Source organism: Bos indicus, chromosome 2 (genome assembly GCF_029378745.1).
Source record: "Bos indicus isolate NIAB-ARS_2022 breed Sahiwal x Tharparkar chromosome 2, NIAB-ARS_B.indTharparkar_mat_pri_1.0, whole genome shotgun sequence".
Taxonomy (NCBI): Eukaryota; Metazoa; Chordata; class Mammalia; order Artiodactyla; family Bovidae; genus Bos; species Bos indicus.
In genome coordinates this window covers 110,800,612-110,820,190 of record NC_091761.1, presented here as the reverse complement: position 1 = coordinate 110,820,190, position 19,579 = coordinate 110,800,612, and the positions used below count along the sequence as shown (strand labels likewise).

Below are 19,579 nucleotides of genomic sequence, written 5' to 3'. Positions count from 1 at the left end.
TGTCTTTCCCCACCAAAGAGGCAGTCACCAAGGCAGGTGCAGAGTAGAGAGGCAGCTTTGGACCAGGGGCAGTTCTAGGAGGCCAGTTCTATGAAGGGATGAGAACTCCCTAAACTTAGAGACAAGGACAGTCCAAACTTCCCCTGGCTACAAGTTTGGAAGTTTTTATTTAGCTTTAGGAGATTTCAGGTGACAGCAACAGGGAAGATCTCATGATGTCATAAGCCAGGGACAGTAGACCGGCTTCATCTCAAATGCCAGTTCTAGAAAGCAACAGTGGCTCCTCGTGGACAAAGACCCTATCCTTGGTTATTTGTGGTTGACATGGCCTTCAAGAGGGTATACCTTCATCTCTCCTGCCACAAATTTGCCACACCTGCTTCCAATTATACTACCCAAACTCACCTGTGGCTATACTTCGACTCAGCAAACAGTATAATGTAAATGGGCCTTGCCTACTGGCTCAGATGGTAAAGAATCTGCCTGCAATGCAGGAGATCTGGGTTTGATCCCTGGGTCAGGATCCCCTGAAAAAGGGAAAGGCTATCCGCTCCAGTATTCTTGCCTAGGAAATCCCATGGACAGAGGAGTTTGGCAGGCCACAGTCCATGGGGTCACGACTGAGTGACTAACACACACACATAATGTAAATATATTTCTGTGATTTTTTGAAATTAAAAAAAAAAAAAAACTTTTCCTTTTAACTTTCTTCCTTTTATAAAACTCTAACCCAGCATCTGCAAAAGAGGAAAGAGAAAGGATTTTTTTTTCCCCCCGCTTAGTTCAGGAGATGGGGGATAGTGCGCCCTCTAGTGGCCAGATGCAGGCACAGCCTAAACTGGACACAGCCCAGGGTTATATGTGTGAAGGTCCATAAGCAGAACCTGGAAACCCAGGCAAGGATGTTCAGTGATTTCCAACAAGCTATCTAATGACAACAGAGAGTTGAGAAATTAATAAGAAGTAATCAAAACCTGGGATACCATGAGCAATTCTATCTCTGAATATGCTCTGATCCTGAAATTACAATTTTCCCAAGAGATTATCCATTTTTCATTATGTCCAAGAAATGCAAAGACAATAATAATTAACCTACACAATGATCATAAACATAAAGCTCTTTGTAGTTACTACAGCTCACGCTTAGTAAATTGGTCAAGTTGGAAAAACCAAGTAAATTGAGCCTCTTAAGTTGAAATAAGAGCTATTAACACAATCTCAGACTTCTGAGACACACTCATATAATATCTTTACAGAATTTTTACTGAATTTTATTCTCAGAATTGGGAGAATTATGGTTTCTCTAATCTGAAAGTCTTCCACTAATTCAGAGTAGCAGAGTAAAATTTCTGAGTCAAGTTGTGCTTAATCTGGGAGGAAAAAGACAGCAGATTCAGTGTGGCCATTATTCCAAGACACATTGGAGGGCATTTTCAATTTCTAGTATTCATAAAAGCAGACATAGCACCTCTCCAAAGGTACCATTTACTACTTATTTGCTCCAAGCATGATTCTTTCTTTCTCATCTGGATACACAAAATGCATTCATTAATTTATGCTTTCATTGAATTAACATCTATTAGACATTCCTAAATCCCAGGTACTATGCTATATATTATGCTAGTTACTTGGTGAATTATGGGGAAAAAAAATACACAGTCTTGTGGCTCAGACAGTAAAGAATCTGCCTGCAGTACAGGAGACCCAGCTTCGATCCCTGGGTCAGGAAGATCCCCTGGAGAAGGAAATAAGGAAATGGCAACCCACTCCAGTATTCTTGCCTGGAGAATCCCATGGACAGAGGAGCCTGGCGGACTACAGTCCATGGGGTTGCAAAGAATCGGGCAGGACTTGGCGACTAACACTTCCACTTTCTTTCTGTCTTCCTGGTGTTTCCAGTCCGGTGGGGGAAAGCAAGAACCATCCAAACAGCATATGAAGTGTGAGACAGGGATAAAGACAGAGTTGTACTCTGCTGCTGCTGCTGCTAAGTCGATTCAGTCGTGTCCAACTCTGTGCGACCCCATAGACAGCAGCCCACCAGGCTCCCCCTTCCCTGGGATTCTCCAGGCAAGAACACTGGAGTGGGTTGCCATTTCCTTCTCCAATGCATGAAAGTGAAAAGTGAAAGTGAAGTCGCTCAGTTGTGTCCGACTCTTATCGACCTCATGGACTGCAGCCTATCGGGCTCCTCCGTCCATGGGATTTTCCAGCCAAGAGTACAGGAGTGGGTTGCCATTGCCTTCTCCGAGAGTTGTACTCTAAGAAACCATAAACCTGGTTGGCTTGAGAGAGAACATTTTGTGTGGTCCTGCCACCCCAGAACACTGTGGAAACAGTGATCTGCTTTCACTTACCACTGCTCATCAGATATTCCCGGAAGAGCGGACACCGGAACCAATACGGCAGCACGTGAAGATAGGAGGTAAAGCCGGGAAACAGCTCCTTGAAGGCCGAATAATTTGTACAGAAGTTTCCAAAGGCTCCAACCACAAGCACTCCATGGGGGTGAAACCCAAATATGTAGTTGTGACTCGGATCCAAATCCCAGGTTTTGATGAGCTACAGTGCATTTATGTTGACATAAAAAAATAAAATGTTGCCCGATTAGTTTCCAATAAGAAACAAAAGGATGCAGTTCTACATTCAAGAGGAAATGGGAAACTTGACTCGTTTTAGTTTCCTGGGACAGTGTGTGTTAGTTTCTCAGTCATGTCGGACTCTTTGCGACCGTACTGATTGCCCGCCAGGCTCCTCCATCCATGCAAGAATACTGGAGTGGTTTGCCATTCCCTTCTTCAAGGGATCTAGGGATGAACCCAAGTCTCTCCTGATCTAGGGATGAACCCAGATCTCTCCCATTGCAGGCAGTTTCTTCATCATCTCACCCACCAGGGAAGCCCTCCCTGGGGTAGAGCTGTATTCACATTTTTCAACTGTGTCCTGAGCCCTTCACACACAGCCTGCTAAATGTTGTCAATTTAGCTTAGACTCCATTTAGTAACTTGGGCTGAATTTCAGGCTCTCTTCCTCTAAAAAGGGAAAAGCTTGAAAAATATGTGATAAAAACACATTTGCATTTTTTTCTCAGCTCAAAACCATACTATGTAAAATAATTCTACTCACATGAATTGGAAAATAGTCCTTAAAGTACCTCCAAATGGCCCAGTTTCTGACCCATTCAGATCTTCTGCCTCCTTGCTCTGGGGTTTGCCAGTCAAAGTAAAGCCATGTCAAGTAAGGAAGGTAGAGGAACCAGTAGTTGTATATGATCAGGAACACGATAATTCCGAGGCATACCTGTGCTGTAAGAAAAGGGAAGACCTCAGAAATTGGGATCTGTTAGAATCTTCCCGCTGTACATACAATCACTGGGTCAAGGTGTTGTTGTTGTTCAGTTGCTAAGTTGTGTCCGACTCTTTGCAACCCCATGGACTGCAGCATGCCAGACTCCTCTGTCCTCCACTATCTCCCAGAGTTTGTTCAAATTCATGTCCATTGAGTCAGTGATGCAATCTAACCATCTCGTCCTCTGTTGCCCCCTTCTCCTCCTGCCCTCAATCTTTCCCAGCATCAGGGTCTTTTCCAATGAGTTGGTTCTTTGCATTAGGTGGCCCAAGGTAGGAGGACCTAATATTTTCAAAGTATATTTAACTGAGCCTCAGTTCAACTGAGATAATATAACAAGACAGCAATGTATAGTATGACTTAACATTTCTTGGATGTATAGTATATGGCAACTTCTGTATTGTGGGCTTCACCAAAATATTTTTAAGTTTAATCCTCATATAGCCACAACATCATAGAAGCAGCCGGAACATTCCTAATGTAATTTTTTCCTTTTTTTCCTGGGCTTCAATTTCTTGATTTTGTTTTTCAAAAGTCTAGAAAGTAATTTTTCACAAAAGGGTACAATTTAGAAATGAGATACATGTTTTAGCTGTTTATTTTCACATATAGCTGTTTAACAACGTTGTATTTGTTTCAGGTGTACAGCAAAGTGATTCAGTCATATGTATCCGTGTCTGCATGCTTGCGCGTGCTTGCTAAGCTGCTTCAGTCGTGTCCTATGGACCGTGTCTGCATGCTTGCACGTGCTTGCTAAGCTGCTTCAGTCGTGTCCTATGGACCGTGTCTGCATGCTTGCGCGTGCTTGCTAAGCTGCTTCAGTCGTGTCCTATGGACCACAGCCCACCAGGCTCCTCTGTCCATGCAATTCTCCAGAATACTGGAGTGGGTTGCCACTTCCTCCTTCAGGGGATCTTCCCAACCCAAGGATCGAACCCTCTCTCTTACATCTCCCACACTGGCAGGCAGGTTCTTTGCCACTAGCACCACCTAGGAAGCCCAATACTTGTGTCTATTCTTTTTCAAATGTTTTTCCTTTTTAGGTTATTACATAACATTGAGCTAATGTACTTTTTACAGTAGGGAAAATTGCAGCTTAAGGAGGTTGAGTGAATTGCTCAAGACACACGAATTGTAAGTGGCTGACCCGTCTAAATTCAAGGTCCATTGTCAAAGCCCATGACCCTACCCCACCACCCCACTGCACCCCCAATGTGGAGGAACTGTCGTTGACAAGACGGATGCAGAAGAGTTCCTACCTCAAGTGTTCACCTTGATTGAGCAGTTATTCATCATATGCCCATGTAAAGGGCACATTCCACTGAGAAACTTCATTTTCAGGAACTCAATTGCCAGAGATAGAAATAAAAGAGAAGAAACTCTGTGCCTCAGCTCACCTACTTCTTGCAACATTTCACAGCAGAGCAATTCTAATTATTTGTGCACCTAATGACGTAGACTGAAATAGATGCAGCAGGAACTGATAAAACTTGACCTGGGCAATAGTGACAAGAATATTTGCCTTTAAGTAATACATTAAGCTAAGCTACACATTTTCTTCTTATGTCAATGCTGTGTCAATGCGTGCAAAGTCGCTTCAGCCATATCTGACTCTTTGTGACCCCATGGACTGTAGCCCACCAGGCTCCTCTGTCCATGAAATTATCCAGGCAAGAATACTGGAGTGGGTTTCCGTGCCCTCCTCCAGGGGATCTTCCTGACCCAGGGATTGAACCTGTGTCTCTTATGTCTCCTGCATTCAGCTGCATTGGCAGGCGCTACCACTAGCGCCACCTGGGGAGCCCACGTGTCTATGCTCTGTGTCAGATTTTTTAAAAAATTATAAAAACAAAAAGATATCAATGGGGAAGAGCACAGAGACTTAAAGCCTGGCACAGAGTAAATGCTCAACAAATGCCAGGCATTACTACTACTCTAAGGAGTAGCATTGCCTCTTTCTTCTTTATTTTGTGCTGAGTCACTAATCTCAGGCTGACTTTATCTCCCAGCTCCTGTCCATTCTCAACTTTGTCCCAGTGGTTGGGATGCCACACCTGCACTGCCACAGTGTGACCAAAAATTTTTTAATAAACAAAAGGATAACAATAAGAATAATAAAAGAACAATGATGGTGAGAGCAGCTGTTTTGCCCCTTTCCTATTCGCCCAGTTCTGTTCCCTTCTAACCTTAAAAGAACCTAATTATAGGAATGAGATCACTAAGCCATTGAAACTAACTCTGGACTTAGGCTCTCCTGAATGCACACCATGCTTTGCCTCACCTGTTGATCCTTTCCCTAGATAAAAAGAAGTGGAAATGAAGAATTATACAGTTAACAAAATAACTAGCTCTCTACCCCCAAGCAATACTGCAGGCAGATCATACAGGCAAGATAATATCTGAAGAGTCAGCCAGCCTGTCCTCATGGAGAATGATGTAGAACTCAACCTCCTGCCTGGATGATTCACTGGGATGCTTCCCCTTCCCACATTTCCCCTTTTAAAAATCATCATGACTGAGCACAATCTTCAGAGCTGGTCTCTGGACACGAATCCACCTTCTCCCAGGTGGCTGGCTTTCCTTATGAAAGAATCTTTCCTTTCTACTGACACTTGTCTCTTGAATTATTGGCTTACCAGCTGAACCCAGGTTTGGTAAAAGTGGCATATACAAAAATTCCAAATAAATGTTAGTTATCAGCCACCATTAACTGTTTGAGACCTTTATAAATACCAGTTTCATATGGCTCAACCCAGTTTTTTATTTATTTCCCAGTGCTTATATTACCTTGATAAAAATTGTAAAAACAGGTAAATAAAAGGAAAGGAATATGACAAAACATTTACAATAGGTATCTCTGGGTGAGAAAATGGACTTTCTCTAGTCTCTCCTAAAAGTTCTTCTTTGGTTTCTAATTTTTCTAATAACTAGCATGAATTATCTTATAATCAAAACTTCTTTTTAAAAATTAAATAAAGTGATTCCACTAAAGAGAAAAAAAAGTAAAGAAAACACTGCAGAATAAGTCTACTTATGTAAGAATATTTTCATCTTTAACATGATTTTATTAAATTATCATGAACAAATCTCATCAGAAAAACACTGTGAAAACTTGTGGAAGTTTATTTATTTGCATTAAATAGTGACCAGTGATCAATATTAAGAAATTATTAAAAATATTTAACTTGTATGTGTATCATTTCCACTTATATTTAAGAAGTTTTCATTTGCCCCCATAAAAACTATTTCTATACTTATTTTAGCCATTAACATAGTATAGAGAAAGGAGAGAATTCAGAGGCAAGCAAATCCTTTAGCACATCACATTCTTTTCTTTCTTATTCCTGAGGCATTGTGTTTTAAAACATCAATCAGTGCCATCTGCTGAGTATAAGACTGCAATTTTAACATTCCTCTAATTTTTAAAATGCTTGCTTTAAAAAAACTTCACTTCCAGAGATTCTTAGGATGACGATGATGCTAAAACACAAATCTAAGAATCCCTCGAAGAATTTTGCAGCCTAGTATTCCTCATATGTGGGTCTGCTCCATACTGCCTTTTAAAAGTATCGACTTACAAGGATTCACACTTTTCTTGGTTAAAGATGAATTCATTATTGGAACTGTTTCTTTGCCTAATGAAGTCAAATTATAACAAGGATTGAGTTGAAACCAGTCCCGTTTTCGTACTATTTCAGAAAGCTTTACAAGCTGAAGGACAAAAGAAACATAAATAATTTGTAAAGCTACAAACTAAAAAGCACAAAGATAATCCATGATAGAAGAGGCATATAGTGTTCATGCAAGTCCAAGAATCTAGTACAAATCACTAGAGTGAACATTAAAACGTGCTACCTCAAAATCTTCCAGATTAAGGGAGACTAAAATGATGTAATTTAATACACGTAGATTCCTTTGCTATAAAGGACATTAGTGGGGCAACTGGTGAAACATGAATAGGGCCCCTGGATTAGGTCATAGTTCAGTTCAGTTCAGTCGCTCAGTCGTGTCCAACTCATTGAGACCCCATGGACTGCGGCACGCCAGGCCTCCCTGTCCATCACCAACTCCTGGAGTTGACTCAAACTCACGTCCATTGAGTTGGTGATGCCATCCTACCATCTCATCCTCTGTCGTCCCCTTCTCTTCCCACCTTCAATCTTTCCCAGCATCAGGGTCATTTCAAATGAGTCAGTCAGGTCATAGTACAACATCTTTGGATTTGGACACAATCACAGAAAACTAATCAATCTGATCACATGGATCACAGTCTTATCTAATTCAGTGAAACTATGAGCCATGCTACGTAAGGGCCCCCAAGACAGATGGGTCATGGTGGAGCGTTCTGACAAAACGTGGTCCACTGGAGAAGGGAATGGCAAACCACTTCAGCATTCTTGCCTTGAGAACCCCATGAACAGTATGAAGAGGCAAAAAGATGGGACACTGAAATATGAACTCCCCAGGTTGGTAGGTGCCCAATATGCTACTAGAGAAGAGTGGAGAAATAACTTCAGAAAGAATGAAGAGGCTGAGCCAAAGCAGAAACAATGCACAGTTGTGGGTGTAACTGGTGATGAAAATAAAGTCTGATGCTGTAAAGAACAATATTGCACAGGAACCTGGAATGTTAGGTCCATGAATCAAAGTAAATTAGCAGTGGTCAAACAGGAGATGGCGAGCGTGAACATTGACATTTTAGGAATCAGTGAGCTAAAATGGACCCAAATGGGTGAATTTAATTCAGATGACAATTATATCTACTACTGTGGGCAAGAATCCCTTAGAAGAAATGGAGTAGCCATCATAGTAAACAAAAGAGTCTGCAGTACTTGGGTGCAATCTCAAAAATGACAGAATGATCTCAGTCCATATAAAGGCAAACCATTCAATATCACAGTAATCCAAGTCTATACTCCAACCACTAATGCCAAAGATGCTGAAGTTAAGTGGTTCTATGAAGACCTACAACTAACTAACACCAAAAAAAGATGTCTTTTCATCATAGGGGACTGGAATGCAAAAGCAGGAAGTCAAGAGATATACCTGGATTAACAGGCAAGTTTGGCCTTGGAGTACAAAATGAAGCAGGACAAAGGCTAACAGAATTTTGCCAAGAGAACACACTGGTCATAGCAAACACCCTCTTCTAACAACACAAGAGAAGACTCTACACATGGACATCACCAGATGGTCAATACTGAAATCAGACTGATTATATTCTTTGCAGCCAAAGATGAGAAGCTCTATAGAGTCAGCAGAAACAAGACCAGGAGCTGACTGTGGCTCAGATCACGAACTTCTTATTGCCAAATTCAGACTTAAATTGAAGAAAGTAGGGAAAACCACTAGACCATTCAGTTTAGCTCAGTTCAGTCACCCAGATGCTTTGCAACCCCATGAACCGCAGTACGCCAGGCCTCCCTGTCCATCACCAACTGCCAGAGTCTACCCAGACCCATATCTACTGAGTCGGTGATGCCATCCAACCATCTCATCCTCTATCTTCCCCTTCTCCTCCTGCCCTTAATCTTCCCCAGCATCAGGGTCTTTTCAAATGAGTCAGCTCTTTGCATTAGGTGGCCAAGGTACTAGAGTTTCAGCTTCAACATCAGTCCTTCCAATGAACACTCAGGACTGATTTCCTTTAGGATGGACTGGTTGGATCTCCTTGCAGTCCAAGGGACTCTCAGTCTTCTCCAACACCACAGTTCAAAAGCATCAATTCTTCGGTGCTCAGCTTTCTTTATACTTCAACTCTCACATCCATACATGACTACTGGAAAAACCATAGCCTTGACTAGATGGGCCTTTGTTGACAAAGTAATGTCTCTGCTTTACAGTAGAAGTGACAAATAGATTCAAGGGACTAGATCTGATAGAGTGCCTGAAGAACTATAGACGGAGGTTTGTGACATTGTACAGGAGGCAGTGATCAAGTCCACCCCCAAGAAAAAGAAATGCAGAAAGGCAAAATGGTTGTCTGAGGAGGCCTTAGAAATAACTATGAAAAGAAGAGAAGCGAAAAGCAAAGGATAAAAGGAAAGATATATCCATTTGAATGCAGAGTTCCAAAGAATAGCAAGGAGGGATAAGAAAGCCTTCCTCAGTGATCAGTGCAAAGAAATAGAGGAAAACAACATAATGGGAAAGACTAGAGATGTCTTCAAGAAAATTAGAGATATCAAGGGAACATTTCATGCAAAGATGGGCTTGATAAAGGACAGAAATGGTATGGACCTAATAGAAGAAGAAGATATTAAGAAGAGGTGGCAAGAATACACAGAAGAACTGTACAAAAAAGATCTTCACGACTCAGATAACCACGATGGAATGATCACTTACCTAGAGCCAGACATCCTGGAATGCAAAGTCACGTGGACCTTAGGAAGCATCGTTACAAAGCTAGTGGATGTAATGAAATTCCAGTTGAGCTCTTTCAAATCCTAAAAGATGATGCTGTGAAAGTGCTGCACTCAATATGCCAGCAAATTCGGAAAACTCAGCAGTGGCCACAGGACTGGAAAGGGTCAGTTTTCATTCCAATCCCAAAGAAAGGCAATGCCAAAGAATGCTCAAACTACCACACAATTGCACTCATCTCACACACTATCAAAGTAATGCTCAAAATTTTCTAAGCCAGGCTTCAACAGTACGTGAACCGATAACTTCCAGATGTTCAAGTTGGATTTAAAAAGGCAGAGGAACCCGAGATCAAATTGACAACATCTGTTGGCTCATCAAAAAAGCAAGAGAGTTCCATAAAAACATCCACTTCTGCTTTACTGACTATGCCAAAGCCTTTGACTGTGTGGATCACAACAAACTATGGAAAATTCTTCAAGAGATGGGAATACCAGACTACCTGACCTGCCTCCTGAGAAATCTGTATACAGGTCAAGAGCCAACAGTTAGAACTAGACATGGAACAACAGACTGATTCCAAATCAGGAAAGGAGTATGTCAAGGCTGTATATTGTCACTGTACTTATTTAACTTATATGCACAGCACATCATGAGAAATGCTGAACTGGATGAAGCACAATTGGGAATCAAGATTCCTGGGAGAAATATCAATGACCTCAGATATGCAGATGACATGATACTTATGGCAGAAAGCAAAGAAGAACTAAAGAGCCTCTTGATGAAAGTGTAAGAGGAGAGTAAAAAAGTTGGCTTAAAACTCATCATTCAGAAAACAAAGATCATGGCTTCTGGTCCCATCACTTCATGGCAAATAGATGGGGAAACAGTGGAAACAGTGGCTGACTTTATTTTTAGGGGTTCCAAAATTACTGTAGATAGTGACTGCAGACATGAAATTAAAAGATGCTTGCTCCTTTGAAGAAAACCTATGACCAACTTAGACAGCATATTAAAAAGCAGAGACATTACTTTGTCAACAAAGGTCCATCTAGTCAAGGCTACGGTTTTTCTAGTGGTCATGTATGGATGTGAGAGTTGGCCTATAAAGAAAGCTGAGCACCGAAGAATTGATGCTTTTGAACTGTGGTGTTGGAGAAGACTCTTGAGAGTCCCTTGGACACAAGGAGATCCAACCAGTCCATCCTGAAGGAAGTCGGTCCTGAATATTCATTGGAAGGACTGATGCTAAAGCTGATACTCCAATACTTTGGCCACATGATGTGAAGAACTGACTCACTGGAAAAGACCCTGATGCTGGGAAAGACTGAAGGCAGGAGGGGAAGGGAACAACAGAGGATGAGATGTTGGATGGCATCACCAACTCAATGGACATAAGTTTGAGTAAACTCTGGGAGTTGACAATGAACAGGGAGGCCTGGCATGCCGCAGTCCACGGGGTCTCAAACAGTCTGACACAAATGAGCAAATGAACTGTGGAGTAACAGAAATTAAAAACAAAAATAAACAAATGGGACCTAATTAAACTTAGAAGCTGTTTCACAGCAAAGGAAACTATAAACAAAGGGAAAAGACAACCCTCAGAATGGGAGAAAATAATAGCAAATGAAACAACTGACAAAGGATTAACTTTCAAAATATACAAGTAGCTCATGCAGCTCAATACCAGAAAAACAAACAACCTGGTCAAAAAGTGAGTAGAAGACTTAAACACATGTTTCTCCAAAGATGACAGTTCAGTTCACGCTCAGTCGTGTCCGACTCTTTGCGACCCCATGGACTGCAGCACACCAGGCCTCCCTGTCCAAAGAAGACAGATAGCTTAATATGGAAAGATGTTCAACATCTCTCATTAGAAAAATGGAAATCGAAACTAGAAATCAAAAGTTCTGGGGATGTAATGTATAGCATAGTGACTATAGTTAATAATATTGTATATCTGAAAGTTGCTAAGAGTAAATCTTAAAGGTCTCATCATAAGAGAATAAAATTGTAACTGTGTGGTGATGGACTTTAACTGAACTTGTGGAAATCATTTTGCAACAGAGAAATCAAATCATTACGTTATATACCTAAAACTAATACAATGTTGTAAGATTGAAAAACAAGCACTTAACATTTATCTCAAGGAAAGAGTAATTTGATTTCATGACTAAATGAAACAATTTGCTATTTTAAAAAATATATTTCAAGTGCTATTGGTAATAGTTTAAACCCATTTCCTGATGGTGGAAAGAAAAATGCATTCCAAGATCTTCATTTAGAAATTTTAAAAGACATAGTTAATAAAATTTCTGTCACCATTGAAAGGAGATATTACAACTCTTTAAAATAATTAAAATTGAAAGAAATAAGTGTTTATCCTTATCTTCCCTGTAAGAAAGGAATTGTAGGGTAAGCGATGGCCATAGATGATAGGAAAAATTATTCCTGGTGTGAATTCTAGCTAATATGTGAAGAAAGAATGAGACAATATGAAAATTACCATTTTGTAGTCCCAAATAAAAGTTAATCTAGTCAAGGATCATTAACAGAGACTAGGTGAAAGATCATTGGTCAATGGGGAACTTTTATCTGCACCCATGTCAATTACCAGCCCTCACATTACTTCTTACCTGGACCCACTGACCACTCTTAGACACTAATAATGGGACAACTGGACATTACATGGATCTGACATAATGTGACATGAGCACCCAGCAACACCTTGGAATAGGACTGGCAAAAACACTTCACCTAAATCTCATCAAGGTTTTAGCTCCAACTTCCCTTTTAGAAGAAATACAGAGACTGATGCTGAAGCTACAATACTTTGGCCACCTGATGTGAAGAGCTGATTCATTGGAAAAGATCCTGATGATGGGATTGAAGGCAGGAGGAGAAGGAGATGACAGAGGATGAAATGGTTGGATGGCATCACAGACTCAATGGACATGGGTTTGAGCAAACTCTGGGAGATGGTTAAGTTTAGGGAAGCCTGGCAGGCTGCAATCCATGGGGTTGAAAACAGTTGGACACAACTAAGCAACTGAACAACAATAGATAATTGAGGAACAAGTTAGCCCTCCAAAATAGCAGAGGAATCCTGAAGGTATCTTGCAGAACAGATAACCTGGCTCCTTGGAGGTACAGTAATTGTTGAAGGTCACAAGGTGAGTGGTAGAGCTCCACATACCACATGTGAGTGGATTGGACATGGCCCACCACTCCTAATTTGAGTCAGACTACAGGGGCTTGACAGACTTTTTTTTTTTTTTAACTTTTTATTTTGTATTGGGGTAGCTGATTAACAATGTTGTGAGTTTCAGGTGAACAGTGAAGGGACTTCACCATATACACACTTGTATCCATTCTCCCCCAAACTCCCCATCCAGGCTGTCACATAACACTGAGCAGAGTTCCTTCCATGTGCTATACAGTAGGACCTTGTTGCTTGTCCATTTTAAACATAGCAGTGTGTACATGTCCACCCCAAACTCCCTAATTATGCTTTCGCCCTATGGTTCCATCTTCACCCAGCCCCACCCCATAACCAAGTAACCAAACCATAAGCCTCCCTTCTCCATTTTCCCTCCCTTCTCCACTTGATAGGTTTCTAGAGATTTGGTCATCCTCTTTCCTACAGCAAGGGACACACAACTACAAATAGAGATTCCTCTTATAAATGTGAATATTACTTACAAAAGGGTAACTCCTGCTGGGTTTTCAGAGTTTTTTGTTTTGTCTGTTTTGTTTGGTGCTTTTTAGAAAATAACCAGCTTCAAATAATTAATAAACCAAAGAAACATATTTTAGAGTGACAAATTCTGCTTACCTATGGATGGCAATACAGACCTTTTTCAAGTAGCCACAGACATACACAGATACAAGCATCAGCAAGGGCCATGGAAGGAAAAGACAGCAGGCTATCAGAGATGTGCTGACTGGTGAGTGAGGTCAGTCTCCAGGTTCAAGACATTAAACTGGACAGCAGAATGGTTAAAGCAGGAAGTCTGGGTAGAGTATTCAGGTTTGCCCCCAGCTCCTCCACCACCTACTAACCCGTGAACAATTCACTCGACCTCTTGGTTCCTTCATCTGTACAATGAGTGCAAGAAGGCACAGTCCTTACCTCAAAGGGCTGTGGTGAAGATTACATGGTTAACAGCGTATGGTGATTAGCACTGTAGAGGTAGGCGGCACGTGCCCATTTGTAGTTGGCAGAGAGCACCTGGCACACCCCAAGGCCTTGATAAGTGTAGCTATTATCTCAATGGTACTTTGACCAAGAGCAAAACAAAATATAATGCTGTCCCAACAGTCTGGCCTAGGAGGACTTAATGAGCTAAGGCTTTCAATTTCCTCTTTTAGTAAACTCAAGCTGCACTTGGGAGAATTTATTAAAAAAAAAAAATCCCCATGGGCAGGTTCCATTCTGAAATAAATGAATTCAAAATTCTTAGGGAGAGACTATGGGCATCCTATTTTTTAAAGGAAGTTCTCCAGTCATTTTAATTGCAGCCTAGGTTGAGAACCATCGATCCAAGACATTCAAAATGTAAGAGGGTTCAAAACTGTAAACCTCTACAGTGCAATGAGTTATTACTGCTACTTCGGCCTCCAGTGCACAGCCCATGGTCTTCAAGCATACAAATAACTAGTCTTCTGAAGCGGCTGTGTGTGTTAGTCGCTCAGTCCTGTCTGAGCGGTTAGGTTCCCAATAATTCCTGTGCTCTCATACCACCCCCCTTTACCCTGACCCCCTGAACCCCTTTACTCCAGCAGCAGAACAAATACCCGGAGGAAAGGCGCACAGGTAAGTCCCCTGCCCCATCTAGTGACTGGCTCCTGTGTATTCCTGCTGCTGCTGCTGCTAAGTCGCCTCAGTCGTGTCCGACTCTATGCGACCCCATAGACGGCAGCCCACCAGGCTCCCCCGGCCCTGGGATTCTCCAGGCAAGAACACTGGAGTGGGCTGCCATTTCCTTCTCCAATGCATGAAAGTGAAAAGTGAAAGTGAAGTCGCTCAGTCGTGTCCGACTCTTAGCGACCCCATGGATTGCAGCCTAACAGGCTCCTCCGTCCATGGGATTTTCCAAGCAAGAGTACTGGAGTGGGGTGCCATTGCCCTCTCCTGGGCTTAATTTAAGAGCCGGCTAGGACAACATTCTCCGGGGTTGAATTATTTACAGGCAGAGGCCACCCAGCCCAACTAGTGCATGGTGCATCCGCAACAAGGTACCTTTCCGCATCCCGGAAACCTTCAACACGGAGAAGCTAACCAAGATATTTGTCCTTAGGGTGGAGAGAAGGGAGGGATCAGGTTTCAGATCCTTGGGCATTGAGTCCATTTCCGAACCCGTAATTCAATAAACGAGTTTGTCTACTTCGAGAGGCTTAAGTGCCATGTCTTCCAGCTTGCTTGGGTCGTGGTTCCATTTGGATGTATACATGTGTCAAAACCCATCGAGCCGTAAATCTGGGCCTTTTACTTGGGGTAAAGGTACGCCTCGATTTTTAAAAACAGCACTGGGGAAAATTAAGTCGGAAATCAGTCGTTCGCTACGAGCTTCACGTGAAAGGATGAATCAAAGAGGGGAATCCCAAATTAGTTACCCACGCCCCGTGTGATCTGACAGATTAGGCTTACAAAGGGAGTGGGGCTGGAGAGTCTAAGAACGTCCCTGGAGTTTCCGACAACGACGGTCCGGAAAGGAGCAGACGGAGCCCCAAGCACCGCACGGTTTCGCCTGGATCTTGCGCGGCCAGGCGTCCTTACCGAACAGCAGGAAGGACAGCAACCAATGCAGCACCGCAGCCGTCTGCAGCCGCCGCGCCAGCGGGATGTTGAGTGGCGCAAACTCGACCTTCATGGCCCGGCCGTGGCGAGCGAGGGCGGCGCTGAGCGCGGTCGCCTGGGACCTCGTTGCTCCGCTGCGCCTGCAAAGTGTGAGCGGCCGCCCGGGCCAGCACCTGGCTCCCGAGCGCAGAGGAGGCAGCGACCGCCCGGGACTGGGCGCGGACTGGACTTGGTCTTGGGTGGGTGGGCCCGCCGGGGCTGAGGCTGGGGGCTACCAATCACAAGCGCCGGGGCTCGGGAGCAACTGCGGCGCCCGGAGCGCATTGGCTGACTCGCCAGGGCGCCGAAGAGAGAGCGCAACGCTGGGCACAAGGGTCGGCAAGCGGGGTCAGCTGGCAACCTGCCCAAGCCCGGCAACTCGGGTTCCTGCAATTAGCCTAGAAACCCGGGGTTCTCCACCGAACCCTGGCCGTTGTTTAGAGATCGATTACTGTGCGTCCGGCTTCAGCATCCGCCCTTAAACCCACCTCTTCCTCCTAAAGTGTCTGCAGCTGGAGAAGGGTTAGGCTCTCCCACCAGCTGGAGGTAGGAGCAAGAGTTAGCTTCTCTGGAGCTTGGTACCCATCTGTTTATTGGTCTGTGTCCCCCACACCACTCCCAAACTCTGGGGGACTCCTCAGCTTTGTGTCTCAGATTCCTACACCTATCCTGGAAACCTTTCGCTTACTCATTCATTGGACATTTATTGAATACCTATCACTTGCCGGGAACAAATCTGGGCGCTGAGGATACATACACTAGCTCATTCATCAATTCTGCTCTCGGTACAAATTGAGATTGGAGGGTGGGGGTGGGGCGGGGAGAGAAACAAGAAAAATTAACCACACCATTGGGTGTGTAATTGCAAAGTGAAACCCTACTGTGAATGAATGAGAAGGTTCTAGGATTTAGACTGGAGGGTCAGTCTCAGAAGAAGTGACCTTGAATTTAATTATAAAGGTGAATCTAACTCAAGCAAAGGGAAGCACATGTGCAAAGGTCCTGTGGCTGAAACTAAAGTATATAAATATACTTCATTTACTTCATACATTCAAATATAATGGGAACTCAGAAAACAAGGAGATTGTAGTGAAATGATGCAAAAACAGTGGCCACGAATCAGATCCTTGCAGGCTGTGTTTAGGGTTCAAGTCTTTACCCTAAGATTTGCCACGGAAGGATTCCGTTTATGATATGCTAAATAAATGGAGTGATTCTAAATTGTGCCTCGGGCTTCCCTTGTGGCTCAGCGGTAGAGAATCTGCCTGCCAATACAGGAGACACAGGTTGGATCCCTGGGTTGGGAAGATCCCCTGGAGAAGGAAAGGGCAACCCATTCCAGTATTCTTGCCTGGGAAATCCCATGGAGAGAAGAGCCTGGTGGGCTGTAGTCCATAGGGTTGCAAAAGAGTCAGATACAACTTTGCAACTAAATAACAGATTGTGCCTCATCCTATGAGCACACACTACATTTTCTTTATAATTCTTACTGTAGAGTTGACCAACACCAAGTGGGAGGTAGCTGTCAAGTCATTGCTAGAGGGAGTTTGGAACAGGGCAAATCAACATAGTTGACTACCAATCCCCCCACCATGCCCCTTTCTCCTTCAACATTTTAATAGAAAGTTGGATAAAAACAACAACACCTGAGTAGTTCAGGGGAGTAGTTTGTGACTTTTTGTATGCAAAACTTGCTGGGGTTTTTTTTTTTCCTAATTGAGAAATCACTTTTTTTTTTCCGGCCCCATTTTCTTTATTTCAAGCCACAGGTCTACTTGGAGGGTCATGCAGCAAGTGGCTTGTAAATAAAATCAGAGTCTATGAATAGCGTCAGCACATTAAGAGACAAAATCACTGAATTCTCTCCTTAGGTCAAGATCTTTGGGATCCAGGAGTTGGTATTATTTATGGCACACCTGAGAGGTACCTGGCTCCGATTAACATTACCATGCTACTCACTACAAAAAAGCCCAAGGGTAGACTACTGAAGATGCCAGTGTCACCATTTTGTGAAGACTTAGTGGTAGCCCAATCCATGGACTTCATTACAGCTTTCTTCCATGTGGAATAACGAATTTCGCTCTCCTTGGCGTTGATCTGAGGTTCAAACCGCTCCATCGTGACAGCTGACAAATCCTCAGGCTCGAGACTCCACACGCCGACCCCTTCTGCAGCCCCTGCTGCCATGGCAGCTCCCAAGGCAGTCGTTTCCGGCATCGAGGGCTTCACTACCGGGATATACAGAATGTCGGCTTGCAGTTGCATCAAAATTTTGTTGTTGGTCATCCCTCCGTCCACCTGCAAATGACTGAGTGGAATTCCACAGTCGCGGTTCATGGCGTCCAGAATTTCTCGGGTTTGGAAACAAACAGCCTCTAGTGCAGCAAAAGCAATATGGCATTTATTGGTGAACTGAGTGAGCCCACAGATGATCCCTCTGGCACTGGGCTCCCAATAAGGGGCATATAGGCCTGAAAAGGCTGGGACGAAATAGCAACCATAAGAGGTACCTACTTCATTAGCAAGTTTTTCAATTTCCTCTGAGGTCTTTATAATTCCAAGATTGTCCCTTAGCCAGCGAACAACAGCACCAGCTATAGCTACCGAACCTTCTAGTGCGTAATATACTGGTTTGTCTCTGCCGAGCTTGTAAGCCACTGTGGTCAGAAGGCCATGTTCAGAAAATACACACTTATGGCCTGTATTGCATAGTAAGAAACAGCCTGTCCCATACGTGTTTTTGGCTTGTCCATCCTGGAAGCACAGTTGTCCTACCAATGCAGCAGACTGGTCCCCCAGACACCCCGATATGGGCACACCTTCCAAAGACCCAGCTTTCATTAGGCCATAGATCTCAGAAGAACTCCGGATATTTGGGAGAATTTTCATTGGAACTTTAAAAAACTCACAGAGCTCTTTATCCCATTCCAAAGAGTGAATGTTGAAAAGCATCGTCCTGCTTGCATTTGTTACATCTGTACAATGGACACCTCCACGGGCTCCTCCTGTCAAGCTCCAAATAAGCCATGAATCAATGGTCCCAAAAAGCGCTCTATCTTCTTCAACTGCCTTTTGAACTTTTCTCACGTTGTCAAGAAGCCAACGAAGTTTCACTGCGCTGAAGTAAGTGCTCAGTGGAAGGCCCGTCTTGGTCTTGACAAAGTTGTTATTTACTGGAATGCTTTTACTAAGACTCTCAACGGTAGACTGGGTTCTCAGATCGAGCCACACCACAGCATTGTATAGAGGTTCTCCAGTTAATTTGTCCCAGACTACAGTGGTTTCCCTCTGGTTACTGACACCAATAGCTTTTATGTTGGAAATATCAATATTGAGCTGTCCAAGTTTCTCACACGTTTTCTCTATACACTCATACACGGACAGCAGGATTTCCTTAGGGTCTTGTTCCACCCATCCTTCTTTAGGAAACTCTTGTTTTATTTCCACTTGATGATGACTAAGTAGTTCGGCTGTTTTTGAATTGAAAACCAAAAAGCGCGTCGAGCTGGTGCCCTGGTCCACTGCTCCCACCAACGGCCCCAAAACTGCTTTCTTCGTGGCTGCCATGAAACTAGCTTCGGTCGGTGGGCGGGCGAACGCGTCCCGTTTCCCAGGTGACGGCGGCGGGGGAGGGGAGGACGGCGAGCCCAGAGGGCCAAGCGGCGCGCAGCCTCAGAACGCATTATCTGCACCAAGCTTCTCGCCCCGCCCCTTCCACTTCTAGACTTTGGACCTCCCACCACTGCTACTGGGAATGTTGAGTATACGCCATGTCACACATTCTGCAAAGCCCTTTGCCAAACAGAGCGCATCGTAAAGCAACCCTGTGAAATTAGCTCATTTGTCAGTTAATGAAGGCCGGGGTCAAGGTCAAGCAACTAGCAGAGTGACAATTCAGCTTTGTTTACAACGTAGAGAGGAGAGTCCTCCCTTCTTCAGTTGACCCAAACGTGAAACAAGTATTTATGCAGTACCTGCTTGGCACCAGGCATAGCCCTCGGTCCTGATAACCCAAAGGTGAATTAAGAC

At 43.5% G+C, this 19,579-nt stretch overlaps 2 protein-coding genes across 4 annotated transcripts in view; both read right to left on the bottom strand.

Annotated features, from left to right (window-relative positions):
- MOGAT1 (monoacylglycerol O-acyltransferase 1) overlaps positions 1 to 15,623 on the bottom strand; it is a 34,556-nt gene extending 18,933 nt beyond the window's left edge. Inside the window, exons 1-4 of one of the 3 annotated variants that reach the window (XM_070773052.1) lie at positions 11,415 to 11,528; positions 6,927 to 7,059; positions 3,127 to 3,305; positions 2,358 to 2,562 (exon numbers count right to left, since the gene is read on the bottom strand). In XM_070773052.1, the coding sequence (XP_070629153.1) occupies positions 2,358 to 2,562; positions 3,127 to 3,305; positions 6,927 to 6,963 (421 nt within the window). In that variant the 5' untranslated portion in view covers positions 6,964 to 7,059; positions 11,415 to 11,528. Of the gene's footprint in view, positions 1 to 2,357; positions 2,563 to 3,126; positions 3,306 to 6,926; positions 7,060 to 11,414; positions 11,529 to 14,953; positions 15,356 to 15,490 lie in introns of those variants that run through there. The other 2 variants (XM_019977614.2, XM_019977604.2) reach the window with 2 other exon arrangements.
- A 276-nt stretch (positions 15,624 to 15,899) lies between these two features.
- LOC109571259 (glycerol kinase) lies at positions 15,900 to 19,155 on the bottom strand. The gene has a single exon (XM_019977592.2). It carries the CDS (start codon positions 19,115 to 19,117, stop codon positions 17,456 to 17,458), a length of 1,662 nt encoding a protein of 553 aa, XP_019833151.1. The 5' UTR covers positions 19,118 to 19,155; the 3' UTR covers positions 15,900 to 17,455.
- Positions 19,156 to 19,579: the final 424 nt, after the last annotated feature.

Coding starts and splice junctions, on each gene's coding strand:
- LOC109571259 (XM_019977592.2), bottom strand. CDS start 19,117: ATGGCAGCCACGAAGAAAGCAGTTTTGGGGCCGTTGGTGGGAGCAGTG.